General features: G+C 36.1%; 2 protein-coding genes across 4 annotated transcripts in view; one reads left to right on the top strand and one right to left on the bottom strand.

The window, feature by feature from the left end:
- METTL24 (methyltransferase like 24) overlaps window positions 1-20953 on the bottom strand; it is a 165564-nt gene that overhangs the window by 19121 nt on the left and 125490 nt on the right. The window lies entirely within an intron of this gene.
- CDC40 (cell division cycle 40) overlaps window positions 1-20953 on the top strand; it is a 51019-nt gene that overhangs the window by 23793 nt on the left and 6273 nt on the right. For all 3 annotated transcript variants that reach the window (XM_007190684.3, XM_057527892.1, XM_007190685.1), the window contains exons 4-12: window positions 4303-4386; window positions 6528-6667; window positions 7774-7870; window positions 9186-9325; window positions 10157-10231; window positions 12881-12926; window positions 15036-15137; window positions 16160-16275; window positions 16519-16652. In XM_007190684.3, coding sequence (XP_007190746.1) covers window positions 4303-4386; window positions 6528-6667; window positions 7774-7870; window positions 9186-9325; window positions 10157-10231; window positions 12881-12926; window positions 15036-15137; window positions 16160-16275; window positions 16519-16652 — 934 coding nt within the window. The remainder of the gene's footprint in view (window positions 1-4302; window positions 4387-6527; window positions 6668-7773; window positions 7871-9185; window positions 9326-10156; window positions 10232-12880; window positions 12927-15035; window positions 15138-16159; window positions 16276-16518; window positions 16653-20953) is intronic.

Here is a 20953-nt window from a genome sequence, read left to right as displayed (position 1 = left end):
TAATAAACAAGTTAACCAACCTCAGGTTTAGCAGTCTTTTTTTCTTTACCCCCAAGTACTAAGCACGTATAGCTTCTGTTAATTTAAAAGTCTGATTTTCTCATAGAAAGTTCTTGTCTAGCTTCTGATAGTAATTCCTATCTGAGTTTTTCCTCTCACTCTTACACATGGAATGTAAAGCTATGAGACCTTTCTGTTACCTTCTCTGATTTGCAAAGTACCAGCGAGCAAACCTTCCTTATATCTTGTATAAGACACTGGACATGTCTCTCTTACCTACGAGACATGAAGGAGATGGCACAGGAATTCAGCTTTTTTTAAATTAATTAATTTATTTTATTTATTTATTATTTTTGACTGTGTTGGGTCTTCGTTGCCGCACACGGGCTTTCTCTAGTTGCGGCGAGCGGGGGCTTCTCATTGTGGTGGCTTCTCTTGTTGCAGAGAACGGGCTCTAGGCACGTGGGCTTCAGTAGTTGTGGCATACGGGCTCAGTAGTTGTGGCTCACGGGCTCTAGAGTGCAGGTTCAGTAGTTGTAGTGCATGGGCTTAGTTGCTCCGCGGCATGTGGGATCTTCCTGGATCAGGGATCTAACCCATGTCCCCTGCATTGGCAGGCGGGTTCTTAACCACTGTACCATCAGGGAAGTCCAGGAATTCATCTTTACCTAAGTCTCATATTTATCACTCTGTAACTCTGCTGGGATATAGAACAAACATTGATCCTACTTTTCTAACCATTTTTAAATGGTTATAGCAGTATTATAATCTAAGTGTATTATTTTACTTAGTTTATCACAGCCACCTCTATTCCTTAATCTGTGAAGATAGTCTCCTTTACTGTATCATCCCATTTACTTATGCTACAGTTTTGCTTTTAGCTCCCATTTATCATGTTTGTCCTGAGTTCTTAGTCTCTCAATGGTTTGTGTGAATTCTTTTGTCCTGTTCTCCTCCCTTTTTGTCTTGGGTTTCTGGCCTATTCCCTTACTGGTCTTACTTGGGGCTTCTCAGTGAGGTTTCTCCCCTTTGTCCTCCTTTCGCTCATGATTTTCTCTACACCAGTCTATGAAAGTGGAAAAGTTTAAATAGACACGTTTAAGCTGATTCACTTCATTGTACAGCAGAAACTAACACAACATTGTAAAGCAAGTATACTCCAATAAAAAATTTTTTTAATTAATAAACACCTTTAGTTTCACCACACTCATTATTAACTGAGTTTTAACTTCAATATTAACTCTTTATTAAACCCTTTTATTAACATTTTTAAATGATTTTTTAAAATACCCTGCTGAATGAAGATGTCATAATTTATGTAAAAATTCTTGTATCATTTAGATTGCAAGTTCTAGTTTTCATTATTTAAAATGTGGTGATGTATATTTTAAGCTGCAGTAAAATGCTTTTTAAAACGTGGTAGTGAATTTGTCTGTGCATAAAACTTTATGGGTTTTTTTTCGTTATTAAGATGAATCTCCAGAAGTGGATCTAAGAATGTAAATGTTTTTAAAACTTTTGTTATATATTGTCAAATTGTTTTCCAAAAGAATTCTCCCAACTTTTACTGCCACCACCATGTATAAAAATCCTACTTCTCCTTACTCAAGATCCATATGATTGTTTTTCCTTTGTTTATTTGATAGTCAAAATATTGTATTTCTTTATTTTAACTTTATCCTTTTGGATTACTAGTGAGGTTTGAAGGTTTTTTCATATATTTGTAATCATTCTTTTGCAAATTGTTTACAGTCTCTTCTCATTTACCTATTGAGACATTAATATTACTAATCTTAAGAATCTAACAATAAAACTAATATTATTAGAGCCATTTCAAGTAAAACTACAAAGAAAGAAAGCAAACATTGGGACTTCCCTCGTGGTCCAGTGGTAAAGAATCTGCCTTCCAATTCAGGGGACACAGGTTCAATCCCTGGTCAGGGAACTGAGATCCCACATGCCGCAGGGCAACTAAGCCCATGTGCTACTACTACTGAGCTCGCACACTTCAACAAGAGACCCCGCATGCCACAAACTACAGAGCCCACGTGCTCTGGAGCCCCCGCGCCACAACTACAGAGCCCACGGGCCCTGCAGCCCACACGCCACAACTAGAAAGAAGCCTGCGCACCACAATGAAGAGCCAGCACGCTGCAATGAAAGATCCTGTGTACTGCAACTAAGACCCGACGCAGCCAAAAAAATAAAGAAAATAAATTTAAAAATTAAAAAAAAGAAGTAAACAGTAATTCTATTAAAAAGATAAAATGGAAAATAAGCTTCAGAAAAACAGATAAGAATATTTCAGATCTTAAATATAGATATATTCACTTATTTGAGACATAGGTTGGTAGAAAACTAATTGGACTAAAATTCTGTAGTGTTAGAGTTATATCTTGTTCTGTTGCTGGCCAACTTCCAGTAAGACATTTATCAATAGATAAATATTTAACAACCCTTATTAGTAAAGGGAAAATACTATTATCCCCTAATTACCTGGGTGGGAGGCAGTAGTGGTAATGGTGATAGTGGCAGTAAAGATTTTACCGCAGAGGGTGTGGAGAAGGAGGAGAACATAAGTTCCTTTCGTCAGAAGAAGAGGAAATTCCAGGCCAGATGAGCTGGCAGTTGGTGCTTACACAGAGACCATAAGAAGAACCAGAGATCTCCCTTCCCTCTCTGCCTCCTACATCATCTCCCTAAACACATAATGCAATGCCATTTGTGTAGACATATATCTCCTTCAAGGCAGAATTACATTTTAGATAAACTTTTATGGTTGAGATGGGGATTTTTAACTTAGGGTATGTTGGTTTAAATTTTACATGAGCCTTATGAACTCTCATTTTAGAAAAATAATTTATAGAACACTAAACACTATTCTCTGTGTCAAAGAGATGAAAGATAAAATAACTTATGGGATTTGAACCTGTGACTTCAGAGGTTGCAAAGCTGCTTTCTGCCGTCAAGCTCTCTACTCAGGCCAAGAACATATTTTAATACCAAAAAAAAAACTATATGCAAATGAGCTAATACCTAGGTGGTTGGTTCAGTGTTAGCATATCATGAGGGTGAGTTGAGCACCTACGTGCTTAGCTTGTTTGAAAAGTATGTTTGATGACAAATCTTATTCTTTTTCCCAAAAGAAGTTCCCTTTAATCTTCAGCTGGAAAATTAAAATGTAAATAAATAAATAAGAAAATCTAATTGTTAACTATATTCACTAGAATGTACCGTTAAAAAAAAATGCGCAAGTACTCTTATGTAGTATTTCATGATTGTTCACATGGGTTGTAGGCCATAGACTGATGTAATGATCTAGCTCTCTTTTGTGAATATACTGGATTATTACTAAAACTGATTTTACCAAACATTTATCATACTAGCACCCCCAGTTGAAGAAAAACTGATTTGAGTTAATATAGACTTTCTTTCCTGAAGTTCCCATAGACCACTGAAGACTACATTTATATGTAGCTATACACTCTAACTGAAGGAGTATATAAATATGCTAGTAGATATCCTTACTGCTCTTACCAAAGAAATATAAATAATGATTTATGAAGTAGAAATATACTGTTTTTAAATTGGGAGGGAAGACTATCTTTACTGAGAATAGCATTTCCAAAATAATAGCTAAATTTTATGTAATTCTTCTTACCCTATTTCTTTTTTATTTAAAGGTTTATATAACTTGATAAACTAAACCATGCATTATCTGTTACCAAAAATAAAAAGATTTCTAAACCCCTGAATGTATGATGTATGTATATTTTTAAGCTCTTAGAAAATTTAAGACTAAAGTTTGATATTTTGGCCTAACGGGCTCTTAGTAATGTAATGTCAATATGCTAGATTCATCTGTTCTACTGATACCATTCATTGTCCAGCCTGAGATTTGGGTTAATGATTCTAAATAGAAACATAGCTCATGAAAGAAGGATTAGTCCTCAGAGTAACAGTGGACAGTTGAATGTGATAAAGTGGTAACTCTTTTGGAGATAAGCTCAGAGAGATCCAACACAATGAAAGGCCTTTGAAATTATCTTGCACAAGCAACTTTACAATCGAAAATTTGGTTTGCTTGTGATAGAATTATTGGTGTATACATCCTGATGATAAAGGAAGCTGTAATACTTTCAGAATATAAGGAAGAAATAAAGTCAGAAGAAAACAAACAAAAAAAGAGACCATTTTCAGCATCTGGGAAGGAAAATGTAAAATGAGTAAATGTATATAGAATTAAAATGAATTGTAAATGGAAAAAAATGGAGTCAGTAATTTGTACTTTTCTCCTTTCAGGTTATGCGTTGGACCCTTCATTAGATAACCATCAAGTGTCTACTAAGTATATTGGTTCTGTAGAAGAAGCGGAAAAAAATCAAGGTAATTTATTTGAAATATCAATATTTAATATCAAATATATATACCTATACTTATTGTTTGTAGACTGACTTTGGACAGTAGGGAAAAACTAGTATGTAATTTATCTCTTGATTTTTTTTTTTTTTAAGTTGAGACAATAGTGGGATATAGTTTAGAGCAATGTATAGAACTATTAGTTTGGAGCTTGCTTTTGCCACTTACTAGGTGTGCAGCCTTGTAAGGAAGATAGTCGTACCTGTAGCGGCGGGGTTGGGGGGGGTGGGGGGTGATTTCTTGGCACAGTTCCAGTCCTGTAGAAATCATTCAAGAAATGAAAACTAATGTATATCTGATTTTAGCAGTTTATTTCTCAACACTAATGTCAAGCTCCATTTTAACAGAGCAGAAAAAAATCTCATCGTTCATGTCTGTGGAGATTGTCTTTCAAGGGTTGCTTTGAAGTCTGAGTTTGAATATGTGTTTTAAAACATATGTTTATACTTGTATTCATTTTGTACTTATTTTAAGACAAAGCATCATACTCTAAATGCTAACTTGCCACAAAGCTCATCAGCCCCTTGGAATCTTATCCATAAAATGTTCGATAGAAGAAGGGTATGCTGTTTGTACGAGGGCACCTAGTAACTCTAGAGCCTATATCAGGGGTCCCCAACACCCGGGCCACAGACAGGTACTGGTACGTGGCCTGTTAGGAACCAAGCTGCACAGCAGGAGGTGAGCAGTAGGTGAATGAGCAAAGCTTCATCTGTATTTACAGTCGCTCCCCATTGCTTGCATTACCGTCTGAGCTCCGCCTCCTATCAGATCAGTGGTGGCATTAGATTCTCATAGGAGCACGAACCCTACTGTGAACTATGCATGCGAGGGATCTAGGTTGTGCGCTGCTTATGAGACTCTAATACCTGATGATCTGAGGTGGAGCTGAGGCAGTGATGCTAGCGCTGGGGAGTGGCTGCAAATACAGATTATCATTAGCAGAGAGGTTTGACTGCACAGAGACCATAATAAACTGCTTGCAGACTCATATCAAAACCCTATCAGTGGGTGGCAAGTGAAAACAAGCTCAGGGCTCCCACTGATTCAGCATTATGGTGAGTTGCATAATTATTTCATTATATATTACAATGTAATAATAATAGAAATAAAGTACACAGTAAATGTAATGCGCTTGAATCATCCCAAAACCTTCCCCACCCTCCCATCCCTGGTCCATGGAAAAATTTTCTTCCACAAACCAGTCCCTGGTGCCAAAAAGGCTGGGGACCGCTGGCCTATATGATCAAGCTACCTTTGGTTTATGAGCTAGATTGTGGTTAAAATAGGATTTTAACAACCTTTTGTTATAACACAGCTTAAAGGAAACTGATTTGAATTAATATAGGTAAGCTTTTCTCTTTGTTAGACCTCTACAAGCTACATCTTTATGTAGCTAGATTCTCAGTTAACATTTAAATTGTGACTATGACTCCCGTAAACCTTTCTTTTTCCAGTTTAATGACTACACACAGCATGCCACCTCCTACTGATCAAATGAGAATCCCAACCGGAAACGTCCTCTTTCCTCTTTTCTTCTTACTGTTAAGATTTATGGTATTAGAGGTCAAGTTTAGATTGAGATCACCTGGAAGAAGTACCAGATTCTTGTGAAACCTTCTTTAATTTATATTGTTGCATTACAATACAGTGAAGCAAGTGAAGCAAGGAAAAGTTATTAATTACTTAATGTAATTTTATCTAATTCAGCTTTTGAATGAGAAATTTTAGTTTATTCTTGCTTTCAAAGGTAACTTCATCATTATTTAGCATTATTAAATTGCTATGTTTCTTTCAAAAAGTGGTAAAATCTACTGATAAAGGTCTGTGATTAATGAAAAATTGTGTACCATTGCAGGATTACATAGCTGGGTCTTTTCTTCCTTCACATATATTAGAATTTGCAACATACTGCAGTGGTAGAAAGCTGCTTTGCCCAGAAGGTTGAGTCTCTTTTTATATAGCATGAGTTGGTGTATCTGGATTCATGTAGGTTTCATTTTGTGTTTTAAATATTTTGTGTTTATAAATCTATATAAATATATATATTGCTGTTTCTTTAGAACATATCCATATTTATGATCTCTGCTTTTTTGTTTTTAATATAGGTTTAACAGTGTTTGAAACTGGTCAGAAGAAAATAGAAAAGAGGAAAAAATTCAAAGAAAATGATGCATCTAACATTGATGGTTTCTTGGGACCATGGGCAAAATATGTGGATGAAAAAGATGTAGCCAAACCTTCAGAAGTAAGCTGTGATGTTTTCCATTGCCAATTCAGGTGTCTGCTGTGTCTCTATGAAGGATACCTATATTAATAAACTTGAGGTTTCCTTAGAGAACCAAATGACTCTTCAGAATTTCTCTGCCTTAGTTGATTGAGAAAATACAATAATTCCTTTGTTTTTCTTTGGAATAATTTTTGTTTATATTTTTCTGATTTATTATCTTCCATACTTCTTAATTAAAATACAATATTGAACAATTTTTAATAAAAATCACCTTGATAATACTATTAAGGTGCCATGGTGGCTGATTTTCTGATACCAGATATTCAGATAGTAATTACAGAATCAGCCTTTCTATGATTTTAGAATTCATGATGGGTTTTATTTATTAATTTATTTAAAAATTTTAACAAAATAGTATGTCTATTTTTTTTCATAATATTATGAAGTTTATAAAGTAAAACTATAAAACCCTACTTGCCCCTCTCCACCTCCTAATCCTACTGTCTCTATGAGCCAGTCACTGTTCTAGGTCTTAGGGATATAGCAGTGGAAGAGATTAAGAAAATCGTATCCTCATGAAGTTTACATTCTAGCTGTATCTCACATCCAATTATCTCAGTAATACATATATGCTGCTCTTTATTTATTTTGACTTCTCAGTTATTATAAGGATTTACTACTACCCCACTTTCCTTTTACTGCTTCTCCCACAAAAGTTGTGTCACAAATCTGTAGTCACTGCTTATATCCTTTATGACTATTAAAAGCTGTTTACTGAAGAAGAACATCATCTACTAAAATTCACTGTCTTTTCTGGTACTAGATTTTCTAATTGCCTCATCTTTTCACTTACATAATTAGCATAATACATCAAATTACTTTCTAGGTGTTTCAGAAGGATGGGTTTTGTATACAATGAGTTTAGAAGTATTAACTAGTACCCACTGTGTGTTTAATGCCATTTTGTAATCTGCCAAAGAGTTGAGATTGTTACCCTGGGAGACATACTTGCAGCTATTGCCTCACCAAAAAAGTGTGCCTCATTATAAAGAATTTATGACCAATGTTGGCCAGGATGGGGTTCTAGAACATCCATTTTAAAAGTTCACTCCTTAATTTCTTAGGAAGAACAAAAAGAATTGGATGAAATTACAGCAAAGAGGCAGAAAAAAGGCAAACAGGAAGAAGAGAAACCTGGAGAGGAAAAGACAATCTTACATGGTAATATATTTTTTATGCCTCCTCATTTTTATGGTAAACTTTCAGATATTTACTCTGTTCTCTGTTCACATAATATATGTATTGCCTTTACTAATCAGCTGCTAGAATTCATTTTATTAAGAATTATATTGGACAATTTGCATCCCAAAGAAATTATAGCAGACCTCTTCTATACTCTAATTAAAGAGATAGCCACAGATGATTTCTTTTGAAGTGCTAATGAATTTTTTTTAAAGGTAGATAAAGGAGATTATGGTTCACAGTCTGTTCTTTCCTAAGATAATTTGATGTATAACTAGTCCCCCAGTCATTTTAACCTTTTGTTTTTAACCCAAGCCAAATATTCTCCAGGTATGATCACAGTTCATACTGTTACTAAATTACACTTTAAAAGAATAAACTTTGTTTTTCATATAAGTGTATTGGAGATTAAGATTCTCATACTTACTTTGATTTGTAGAAGGAAATACATATTCACCAAAATAAATTATATTCTAAACTCTACCTGGTTCATTAGTAACTAGTTATATTGGGGAAATTATGTAGTGACTACCAGACTAAAAGAAGAATTCAGTTCTGATAGTATTGATTATTCTAATGTTATATCACTTATCAAATATATAGGTTTCACGAGGTCACGTTTAGCTTCTCAAGCTCCAGTTTTATCTCCAAGGAGTCTATTTAGTACTGTGGTGCTTGTAGCCATAATAACAATAACAGCCAATATTTATTGAGTACTTACTCTGTGCAGCATGCTACTAAATGCTTTATATATACTATGTCATTTAATTCTCACATGTGACTTTATTGTAAAATCTGGGTTGAAAGTAGAAAAGAGACTGGAAAAAGAACCTGGAAGGACATAAAGGAGGAAAGCAGGGAAAAGGATAGTTGATATATTTTTGTTTTGTTTTAACTTCCTTCTTATCCTGTTTTGCTTCTGATTCTTTGCCAATGACTCACAAGGCCCAAGTATTATCTTTCCTTCTCTCGCTGTAATTGTACTGCAGTGGAGTCTTTGTATATGCCGCTAAAATGTGTAACTGGATTAAGGAAGTCAGAGCTTATTTAAAGGTCTGATATTCTCTCGATATTTAGGGATTCTAAAATACTACCACTAATTGTAAATAATAGCTATGATTTCAGGCAGTTAAATTTTAGCTGACACTTGGTCTTAACATCATCAGAGTATTATTACCAAAACCTTGATACGCAATGATATCCCTATGAATAAAATGTTTATCATTTTAAGAATGTAGATTTCATGACTGTGGCTTTTATTTGTTCACTGCTTTCTTTTGCCTTCTTGTTTCAGTTAAAGAAATGTATGACTATCAAGGCAGGTCCTATCTTCACATACCTCAGGATGTTGGTGTTAATCTGCGGTCACCTGTGCCACCTGAGAAGTGTTATCTTCCCAAAAAACAAATTCATGTGTGGTCCGGACACACAAAGGTAAGCAAATTGGTTGTTTTTGTTTGTTGTAATGTATAACAGTGACACCAACATAAATTTTCAGCTATTGATGTGGGACATTCAATATTTCTAATAAAGATGTAGAGAAGTCAAGATAGAACAGGGAGGTCAAATTGAAGATAAACCGGAGTCAGACTCTGGCGGTACCAACACATATGAGTCACAAGTGAATACTCAGTCTTCAAGGTCATCTGATTGGGCCGTGACATAAGCATTCATGATTCAGTGTCCTATCCCCTTATGGTAGCCCAGGCCTTCGCCTCCAAGTTCCTGCCATAATATTCTTCCTCTTGGGCACCAAGTCAGTGAGTAATGGGCTGGTACTAGCACAAAAGCCTCAGTAATTTTACCTTAGCAATTAGAGTTATCACACTTCAAAGAAGATTAGATGCTCCCTGGTTTATACACTATGATATTCTTAAACTAATGCAGATAGACAAGACACTTGAAAATTTTGATGTTAATATTCTTTGTCATCTGCACTGTTCCAACTGGTAATTTCCAGCTCTTAGCAAAGAGCAAAGGTACTGAGTAAAAGAAGGAAGAGGAGTGAGGGCATTAGTAACATGATTGACTAAGAATTCCCTTGGGTGAGGAAGTCGGTAATGAAGGTTAAAAAAAAATCTTGTAAAGCTTAGCATCCAAAGGGCTGCTCTTAGAATACTAACGAAGGTTATTCTAGGGTATGATTTTTAGCATGAAGAAAAATAGTAAATTAGGTGGCTTAAAAATACACTGTCTTTCCCTTCTGTTTAATTTTAGCTGAGATTTCAAATGCTTCTGACTGATAATTTTAATTCCTTTTTACAGGGCGTCAGTGCAGTCAGATTGTTTCCTCTCTCTGGCCATTTGTTGCTGTCTTGTTCCATGGACTGTAAAATTAAGGTGAGTTTTCAGTAACAGAGTAGGAGCGCTACAAAGCTAGTGCTTTGGTTAAATCTATTCGGTTAATTATAGATAAATCTGGGTTTGTTAGGCAATTAGAGGCTAATTATTTTCTCTTAAGCCCTGTGAATGCAGCAGTTTATGAACTGCTTCCAGACATGTTGATTCAGATATGGCTTTGTGGTCCAATTGGCTAGGCTCTTTTTTTTTTTAAGATTTTTTTAAAATTTTATTTATTATTTATTTTTTGGCCACGTTAGGTCTTTGTTGCTACGCGTAGGCCTTCTCAAGTTGAAGTGAGCGGGGGCTACTCTTCGTTGCGGTGCGCAGGCTTCTCATTGCGGTGGCTTCTCTTGTTGCGGAACACGGGCTCTAGGTGCACGGGCTTCAGTAGTTGTGGCACACAGGCTCAGTAGTTGTGGCTCACGGGCTCTAGAGCACAGGCTCAGCAGTTGTGGTGCACAGGCTTAGTTGCTCCGCAGCATGTGGGATCCTCCCGGACCAGGGCGCGAACGCGTGTCCCCTGCATTGGCAGGTGGATTCCTAACCACTGCGCCACCAGGGAAGCCCTTGGCTAGGCTCTTTGTAAGCTTAGATAGCTGATTAGGACATAATCAATCACTTTGGCTTTAGGCACATAAATATTTAATCACCAATAATGCATTTTTATAGAGGTTTTAGATATGTAACTGAGTTAATTTGTACCTTAGTACCTTAAAGGTAGAGAGGACATGTGATAGAAAACCCATTTTTAGAGAGCAGATAATGTAATTCACCCCTTTTCTTCTAAATGCTAGTAGCAGAATTGCTCCCAGCCTCTTCTCACACTTTTTATAGTCTTGGGAAGGTCCAACTTTAGTTGATGTTCAGCTGTAGAGTGTGTGGTAGAAACACTCACTTGCCAATACATGTCAATTTGAATATGGGAAAGCCTTTTAAAAACTTAAATCTGGAAGCATGGTTTTTATCTTTTTTATGTCTTCTGTGTCTGGATCATTATACTGGTCAATAAATATCAACCCTATAGTACTCTTGAGTCTTGGAAAGTTGACTCATGAAAATTTTATTCTTTGTAAATAATTCATGGGTAGTAACAATATATAAAGGCAGCTTTTTTTGATGAGAGCAACCATTTAGGCATTTGCCTCGACTTAGTGGCTTAAAATGACAGGCCTACAGTTTGGAGTAAAAAGCCTTATTTCCTTTAACTTGCAGTTTATACAGACTATGTTAATTGAGATTAAGGTCTCCTGTTTGACCAGTTAGAAAAGCATAGAATTCAATTTGTTCACGTCTGTAAACATTTATTAGGTACCCAGTATGTGCAAAGGACTGAGGATAAAAAATTGTTTAGGGGCTTCCCTGGTGGCGCAGTGGTTAAGAATCCTCCTGCCAATGCAGGGGACACGGGTTCAAGCCCTGGTCCGGGAAGATCCCACATGCCGCAGAGCAACTAAGCCCGTTAGCCACAACTGCTGAGCCCACGTGCCACAACTACTGAAGCCACACGCCTAGAGCTTGTGCTCCACAACAAGAGAAGCCACCACAATGAGAAGCCCGCGCACCGCAACGAAGAGTAGCCCTGCTCACCGCAACTAGAGAAAGCCCACGTGCAGCAACAAAGACCCAATGCCGTCATAAATAAATAAATAAATAGATAGATAAATAAAATTAAAAAAAAAATTGTTTAGGCACTGTCCCTGCTCTTAAGGTGATCGTTTTGTTATGATGTATATGACCATTGTAGAGGCAGATGCAAGGTATTCTGGTTTCAGAGAGGGAGCATACCTCAATAGGAAGGTAACTAAGTAAGCAGGGGAGGGGCACAGGGAGTAGAGTATGTCTGAGAGGAGTAAATAGAATGAATCAGCATGGTATGTGCTGAAAACCGCAAGTGGTGTGACTGCTAGAGTCTAAAATCTGAGAGGCATAGAATGACTACAATCAAGGCAAAGGACCAGGTCCTGGGGTCCTTTCCTGGTATGCTATGGGAACGGAGACTTTATCCTGTAGGCACTGGATGGCCAGGAAATGCTTTCTATTTTAGATCATTAGCAACACTGTCAAGGATTGGATTTGAGGCAGGCAAGAATAAAGGTAGTTTCAAAGCTATTGTATTAATTCACTTTAGATGTGATGAGAATTATGAACGTTATATTTTAGTTTAGATTATCATTTTCATAACAGCTTTTATAATAGTTAATACTTCAGAAAAGTTAAAAAAAAAACCTTTCAGTACCAAAATGTTATAACATTTTAATAACATATAATTCTTTTAAAAGTAGTTCATAGTATTACATAAGTAGAAACTTTTCATCATAGAAAATATATCAAATACAGAAAAGAACAAGAAGAAAATGAAAACCACCTGTATAAGCTCCATCTAAGTTCTCTTGATTTCAGAGTTTAGTTTTAAAGTGTGTGTGTATGTGTGTGCACATGCGTATGTGTGTAGTCCAAATAGTCCAAGTCACTAACAGCACCAAACAATATGTTTAATGATATGTAATGCCTTTGGTTAAATAACCTGTACACACACAGATATGCACATACATAGCTGGCATACGACCATTGTTAGTGATTGATAGTTGTCATTTTATCAAAGTCTTGTATTAAATTTAATGTTTCTGTGTGTTGTTTTTTCTCCAGCTATGGGAGGTTTATGGAGACAGGCGCTGTCTGCGAACATTTATTGGTAATACTTCTTTTCTCTCTGGCTATAAATCTGTTTGGAAAGACTTTTTAAACTACAATAACAACATTAACAGTAATTTTACTACACTGATATGAAGGAAAGCCTTCATAGACTTGAGCTGAGTCTTGAAGGAGGGGTATGTCTCCCCATGTAGACAGAAAGAACTAGGAAGAGAGAGCAGCAGAAGCTAAAGCAAGAGTGGAATGAGAAAGCATACTGCTTTGAGGGAACCACTTATACTTCAGAATTGTTAGCGTGAGGGATATAGTAAGAGATGACAGTGGAGAAAAGCAGTAGAGGAGGGCAGAGTATGGAAGACCTTTAGACTATCCTGGGGGCCTTGGGAAGCCAACCACTGAACTGCTCTTGCAGGAAAGCAACCGTGATCAGATTTGAAGTTTACAAAGATCACAGTAGCAGTATGGAGGATGATTTGGTGGAGCAGGCCTGGAGGCAAGAAAGTGATTTACAAGGTTATTTCATTGGTCTGGATTAGAGATAATGAGAGCCTGAACTAAAGCAGCAGAGAGAGAGGAAAGAAACAATCAAGAGTTAAAACCAGTGGGACTTAGTTAGCAAGTGAGTGATAAGAGTGAGGCAGGACTCTAGAGTGACTGTCAGGTGGCTGGAATAATGGTGGTGCTACTCATCATAGGAAGATGATGAGATTTCAGACTAATGGAATTTGAGCTGCCTTTGAGATACTGAGATTAAAATGTCCAGTAAGCAATTAGATAGCCAGATGTTGAGCTTTGCAGAGAGGTTGGGAATTGGCAACAAAAACAGATAAAGAGATAAGGTTGAGAGAATTCCTTGAAGGAAAGAAAGCCAAAAAGAGGACAGCTTTGTGGTAGACTAGCCTTGTTGGTAGATACTAGTTTATTGTCTTTGTCAGATTTTGTGTGAAGGCTAGTTATGTTTTGAAATTTAACTGTACCAAATTGAAACGGTATTTGTGTGAATTATATTGGCTCTGTTTTTAGATTTAAGTGGGGGTCCATTCGGCAGTACTTCGTTAGGATTTTAGGGCCTCACTGCACAAATAAATACTGCCCGAGATGCCAGGGCAGCCCAGAAGAAGACTTGTGGGAAGGCTATCAGCAGCGTACAGGGAACAAAATGCCTCCTGCGACATAGGGGATTTGGTCCCCATCTGTCTCCCGTGCACTGGCAGTTTTTCAGTGGAAAACTGAAAATTTCCTACTTAGAAAGATGATAGCAGCTCTGACTGGGACTCCTGCTGTACAAAAGAATGCCTGATTGCCGTGACTGGAGGTCATTGGTGGTAGTGGTTCAGGGCCCCTGGGTACGGCTGACAATTTGTGCCACGCACATTTTGCACAATTGTACTTGGCAGTCTTTGTCATGGTGGGATGGTAAAAAATAGGAAAGTTTCTGCTTTCATTTAGTCATATTTTATTTGCCCCTGTAACTTTCAGAAGAGTTCACTGGTCGGGCAAGACTGATTTCCAAGGAAAGCACCTTAACATTAATTTATTGTCAAATGCCATTTTAAAACTAAATAATAGTTAATATTTGTTTTCAAAAAGGTTTAGTCTCTGAGATTCTGAATCCATTTCTATGATATTCGGGAATGTGATCACAGAAATAGACAATTATTGAACAAAGGCCACACTTTTCATGAACTTTAGGTTTAGGTCACTTTGTTTTCACTTCCAGCTTGGCAAGTAATCTCAGAGTGAACCTTCAAAACGTCCGTCACCAGCCATTTCTCTTTCATTGGCAATAATTGGACTATTGTGTTTCCTTAAATTCTTTTGACTATTTAGTCATCAGCTGTATGTATTACATATTAAGAGAGTGCATGAGAGACTTTTTAAAACAAAGTTACATCTTTTCTCTTGGTTCTTACCTAAATTTTATGCATCAGAATCACCTGAGGAGCTTTTCAAAGGGGAAAAAAACCACCTACATTCCCAAGCCCACACATAACATATTCTGAGTCAGTAAATCAGCATGTGGGGTTCCAGTGATTTTGACTCACAGCGTGGCTTGAAAAATACTGTTTAGTGCTCTTTCTCTTATGGTGCTTATATTTTAAAAGGACATACTTCACCTCACCTCCATTTCTATTGTATCTGCCTTTAGGTCACAGTAAAGCTGTTAGGGACATCTGCTTTAATACTGCAGGAACACAGTTCCTCAGTGCAGCTTATGACAGGTATCTTAAGCTCTGGGACACTGAGACAGGTAAGAGTTCACTTATACTAACACCTATTTACCTTATATAATTAGTGTTTTTAAATGAAACAATGTGAGTGGTCTTCTGTGGTAAAATGGGACCTTCCCTAACTGCTGATTCTCATATCATTGACTATCAGCTAATATCACAAAATGTTTGTAGAGTTGAAACTCAGCTATATAAGTAGCTCTTTTACTATGAAATTTCTTTTCCACCAAATATTTACAATTTATAAAGCAAATATATTGATAGACAAGGAAATTTAAAAATTTCCGTAGACTATTTAATTGATCTTTTTGTTCCCCTACATAACCTAGCACACTGCATTGCACATCATAGAAACACAATAAATACCTGATGAGCAGAATTAAATTTAATTGCCCCAGTTGGTTAAAATGTAGGTCTAAACTTCCATGGGCAGATTGGTTTTATATATTCACAGACATATTGATTACATCGGCACATTGTGGCTAGTATAATTTTATATAATTAGAGAACCGTCTTTCATCCTACTGAGTTTTAAGGATAAAGAAAATAGGTAATAGTTATTGAACACTGTTTACCAGGCATTGTACTAAGCGCTTATATTGCAGTATCTTGGTCAATCCTTAAAATATCACTATGAGATTAAATACCGTTATTGTTTTAGACGAGGAAACTGAGGCTTAAGAGGTAACTTTTCTAGGGTCACACAGCTAGTAATGGTCGAATTGGGTTCAAACCAAGGTCTCTGTAATGCCAAAGCCCATACTCTTAACCTCTTTGGCAGTGGTCCTCAACTCTAGCTGCATATTGTAATCACCTGGAGAACTTTATCTGCTCTGCAATTGATGATACAGATTTACTTTTGAATATACTATTTTTAATCATTAAAAATCCATGAAAAGGAACAATGTAGTTTACAGTAAAGAACAAGCAGGTTGCCATTCCTCAAAATTTATTAGCAAATGATGTCTAGATCTTAATCCCAGGGTTATCTTTAAATGGTCAAATTTATTTTACCTACTTTAATTTGGGTCTTTGGTTTTAGGACAGTGTATATCAAGATTTACAAACCGAAAAGTACCCTATTGTGTCAAATTTAATCCTGATGAAGATAAGCAAAATCTCTTTGTGGCTGGGATGTCTGACAAAAAGATTGTGCAAGTAAGTCTTCTCACAATATTTTTATTAAGATTCCTGAGCTTTACACTGTATGAGGGGCTAGAATAAGGAATATTAACTTGTTTAATGTTTGCTGCTTCTAGGGAGTGCTGATGCTCTAGTCTTGGAAGCAGTAAATCTATAAAAACACGATATTGGAGATCTTTTTTCCTTCTCCATTTTCCACAGTTATGATCTTTGTTTTCATAAATCTGCTCTTTGCCATTTCTCTTATTTGATATACAGTGGGACATTCGAAGTGGAGAAATTGTACAGGAATATGATCGGCATTTGGGAGCTGTCAACACCATTGTTTTTGTTGATGAGAATAGGAGATTTGTGAGCACATCTGATGATAAGAGCCTAAGAGTTTGGGAATGGTGAGTTTTTATTAGTAGAAAATCTAATTAATATAAAGCAAACAATTTAAAATTTTGTAGTGAAAGATAAAGCCTGATAATATTCAACAATCTGAATATTTTCACAACTGTGATCTCTGGCCTGTCAGTCAAACTGGTTTAACTATTTAGGTATCCAGACTATGAAAATAAAAATTTAAACATTGCTACTTTTCATAGTCTTTAGATAATCTATCTAAAGAATATGTATTTTGAGTCCTTTTTCTTGCACTAGTAAAAAAAGCTTATATAGTGCCATCTTACATTCTTTATTAGGTATCTTATTCATCTTTGCAAAATGACTGACGAAAAGTAGGGGTCACACATATAGACTGTGTTGCTTATGCTAGGGATTGAGCATAACATCCTAGCCTTAGAACCAACCCAAAGAAAATATTTTTTAAATCTCTGAATTTTGTAAATGTCTGCATTTTGATTATTCAGTACTGAAAACTGCCCCATGTCATCACCCTTGTGTCCTGCTGTTCATAGCCCATAATGTTTTACTTGTAGAGTATAATCAGAATATATTGCTTAATTTTGCTTTCCTAGAGAAAAAAACACTTTTCTAAAGTCAAGAAATACTAAAGCTAATTTCACTAAGTATCTCTCATAGACCATGTTTTATAGTTGATTTTCAAAGCAATGCATAATAATCTTTTTGTTAGAGTTAATGTTTGGTTGGAACCCAGCTTGTTTTGATAGTCAATTATAAGGCACAACTCAACTGTGGTTACAGCCTTGCGGGGACGAGAAACTGTCTTCCTACCCCCAGAAGTTGTTCAGCTGTAGGAAGTGAGAAGCCTTGAACTACAGGCAGTAGTTTCCTCCTGAGTCTGTTTGGGGACCTGAGCACGTCCCTAACCATTGTCAGGACAGTTTGGGTAACTGAAGATTTAATGTAATTTAACTGCAGTTTCTCCCATCACCAGTATACCCCTCCAGATTACCCCCAATTAATGGAGAGTTGACTGTACTTTATACATAGTCTTAACATCATTCTTAATGTCCATGGTTTGAGACTATCTTATAACTAAGATCTCTCCTACTTCAGAAATGATGTTATGTGCAGAGGACGTGATAAGGATATCATTTTATATGAGCCACCTTAGACCATTTGCACAACAAGCTAGATAGTTTAGCATACCTATAGCTGTTTTGTTTTATGTACTTTAACAGTTTGATTATACTTAAACTTTCAGGTGTTTCTATCAGATATTTTCAGCTCCATTCGAAAATGTGAAGTAGTATAAAAGAAATTGGTAAATGTTTGAATGATGCACCAATTACAGGGCTTTTAGAACACTTGTGTATGTTTTCTAAATTAGAGCATTGGTCAGTAAAATATTTTGATTAAATGATGTTTCTTTTTTTTCCTTCTCAGAGCTTAAGAAATACTCCTAAGACTCATGATACTGTGTCATTATAAATGATGACATCCTGTAGATTGTAGTTTAATTCTCACTTGCTATTAGAGCCTTCCTAACCAATCCTCACATGAGATTAGGCATCTTCTCTATCATCCCACAGACACCCTTTGCTTCTCACAGCTTTTTAGTTCTTGCTTATTTGTTCTCTTCCCTGACGAGTTCTTTTTTTTTTTTTTGAAGTATAGTTGATTTGCATCAACTATATTGTTGCATCCTGATGAGTTCTTAATCATGAGAGAAAGAACTGTGTCAGTCAAACTCTCCATCTGTCAACACCAGCACAGTGCCTGGCATGTGGTATGCACTGAATATCTAAGGAAATCATTGTCATAATTATTAATGATGTTACATTTATTGAGCTCTTTCTATGTCCCAGGCACACTAAGTATTTTACATGAACTATTTCATTTAATGAGCAAGTAATCTTATGAGATAGGTGTATTTCCTATTCCTGTTTTATAGATAAGGAAACTGAGATAGATTAAGTAATTTGCCCAAGGTTCCACAAGAAACGAAAGAGCCAGAATTCAAACTCAGATCAAACTGATTCCAAAGATTTTTTTGTTTTTTTTAATAAATTTACTTATTTTATTTATTTATTTTTGGCTGCGTTGGGTCTTCGTTGCTGCGCACAGGCTTTCTCTACTTGCAACGAGCGGGGGCTACCCTTTGTTGTGGTGCACGGCTTCTCATTGTGGTGGCTTCTCTTGTTATGGAGCATGGGCTCTAGGCATGCGGGCTTCCGTAGTTGTGGCATGCAGGCTCAGTAGTTGTGGCTCGCAGGCTCTAGAGCGCAGCCTCAGTAGTTGTGGCACACGGGCTTAGTTGCTCCGCAGCAAGTGGGATCTTCCCAGAACAGGGCTTGAACCCATGTCCCCTGCATTGGCAGGTGGATTCTTAACCACTGCATCACCAGGGAAGCCACTCCAAAGATTATTTTTTTTTCTTTTTCTTTTTTTCTCCCCAGTTTTGAGGTATAAATAAAATTGTAATGTATTTAAAGTGTACAATATAATGATTTGATATACATATACAGTGTAAAATAATTCATTAACCCTTAATTAACATATCTATCACCTCACATATTTACTTTTTTGTTTGGTGAGAACACTTACGTTCTACTCTCCTAGCAAATTTCAGTTATGCAATACAGTATTATCAACTATAGCCACCATGGTGTATACACTAGAACCTCAGACCTTATTAATCTTCCAGATAAAAGTTTGTACCCTTTTACTAGCTTTGCCTAATTCCCTGCCCACCCCTCCACCCAGCCCCTGGCAGCCACCATTCCACTCTCGATTTTTTGAGTTTGACTTTTTTTTTTTTAAAGACTGCACAAATAAGTGATACCATGCAGTATTTGTCTGACTTCTTTCACTTAGCATAACACCCAAAGGAACCTTGGTTTTCTTAAACAATACTATACAAACTAAGACTATTATACAGTTTTAAAGAAGAATAGGAGATTGTAATTAGATATTGAGCATCCTGTGGTATCCTAATTGCCTAAATTCTAAATTCATGAGATATTATAGGCATGTTTTCTCCCAAAGGCATTTATTTTTCTTAAAATGTTTTTAAAAGAAAATTTTACCGTGGTTGGCACTAATGTCTATCTTTTATCTTTAAAATTTCATAGATTTTTGTTAGGTTTTTTTTTGGTTTTTTTTGATGATCTCATTTCCAGACTGAAGATTATTTGTAACATAAGTTACTAGCTTATTATGCTGATTTACAATTTCTAATTAGAATATAGTATTATGTTTATTAAATAGAACTATGCCTACCATTTTTACTAGCAATTATGAAGTTCACAGGTGTTCAGATTCTTTTCATGTTACAGAGCTCATTGTACCAAGAGTCCTTGAAGTAAGGGATCTGTTTAAATTTTAGTAAACCATTGATTGATATGAACCTGAACTATCGTTAACTTAATTTAGAAAATGCTCTTATTTTTAAATTCATGTTATAAAATTATCAGCCACTAATAATGAGAAGGGAAAAGTAGTTGAACCTTTTTAAGATTGAGGCTCTTCTCAATACATTTGGGTCATTCTGAATGTCAGTTCTCACTGGTGCCTTAGAGGTATAAACGGTTGGAGATTTGATAAATGATACTGTTCTTCAGGTTATACCTGAAAACGTTTTCCTCCAACCAAGACTCTGATAGAGTTTTTTCCAATCATTTGCTTCTTCTTCTGGGTTGATAGATGGTTAGAGAAGATGCTTACTTAAAAGGGAAATTATTATTATTGTTATTGTTGTTCTAATTAATCAAAGTCTTTGAACTTGAACCATGGTTTGAAATTGAAATTGGTGCTTTATAGTCTGTATTATTCATCAGATTACATTTCCCACACATTACTCTATAAAAAACAATTCTGATGTCTCATGGTCTCTGAAGGACCAAAATCCTTCAGAATTAGTAAGGAATTTTTTTATCATGGAGAATATTAAAAATGAAAAGAATTTTGGATGGGTCTAGATTTAGGTGACTAGTTTTGGATTTTTGTTGTTTTTGTTTTATCTTTTGTATCACTCACAAGAAAAAAATTTTAATGCTTTTTCTCCTACACTGTACACATTTGGAATACTTTAAAAATAAGCTGAAAATAGAAGATGTCCAGGTACCAAGCACTTAATCTACCTTACCCATCCCTTACCCATCTGGATGGGCTCGACCTGCTTGCAGATCCCTGTACATCTTCGCCTACCATCTATCTACTTGCATTGCTGAAAGCTCTTTAGCACTCTCACCTGCTTGCAGAGTAACAAGTTATGGTTGACTGGCAGGTAAAATAAGAATACTTCCCTGTAGGCTTGCCTCAGACATCTTGCTTCTGCCTACCA

Source organism: Balaenoptera acutorostrata, chromosome 14 (genome assembly GCF_949987535.1).
Source record: "Balaenoptera acutorostrata chromosome 14, mBalAcu1.1, whole genome shotgun sequence".
NCBI classification, from domain to species: domain Eukaryota; kingdom Metazoa; phylum Chordata; class Mammalia; order Artiodactyla; family Balaenopteridae; genus Balaenoptera; species Balaenoptera acutorostrata.
Note: the sequence above shows the minus strand (reverse complement) of the source record. Positions and strands in the feature narration are given on the sequence as shown.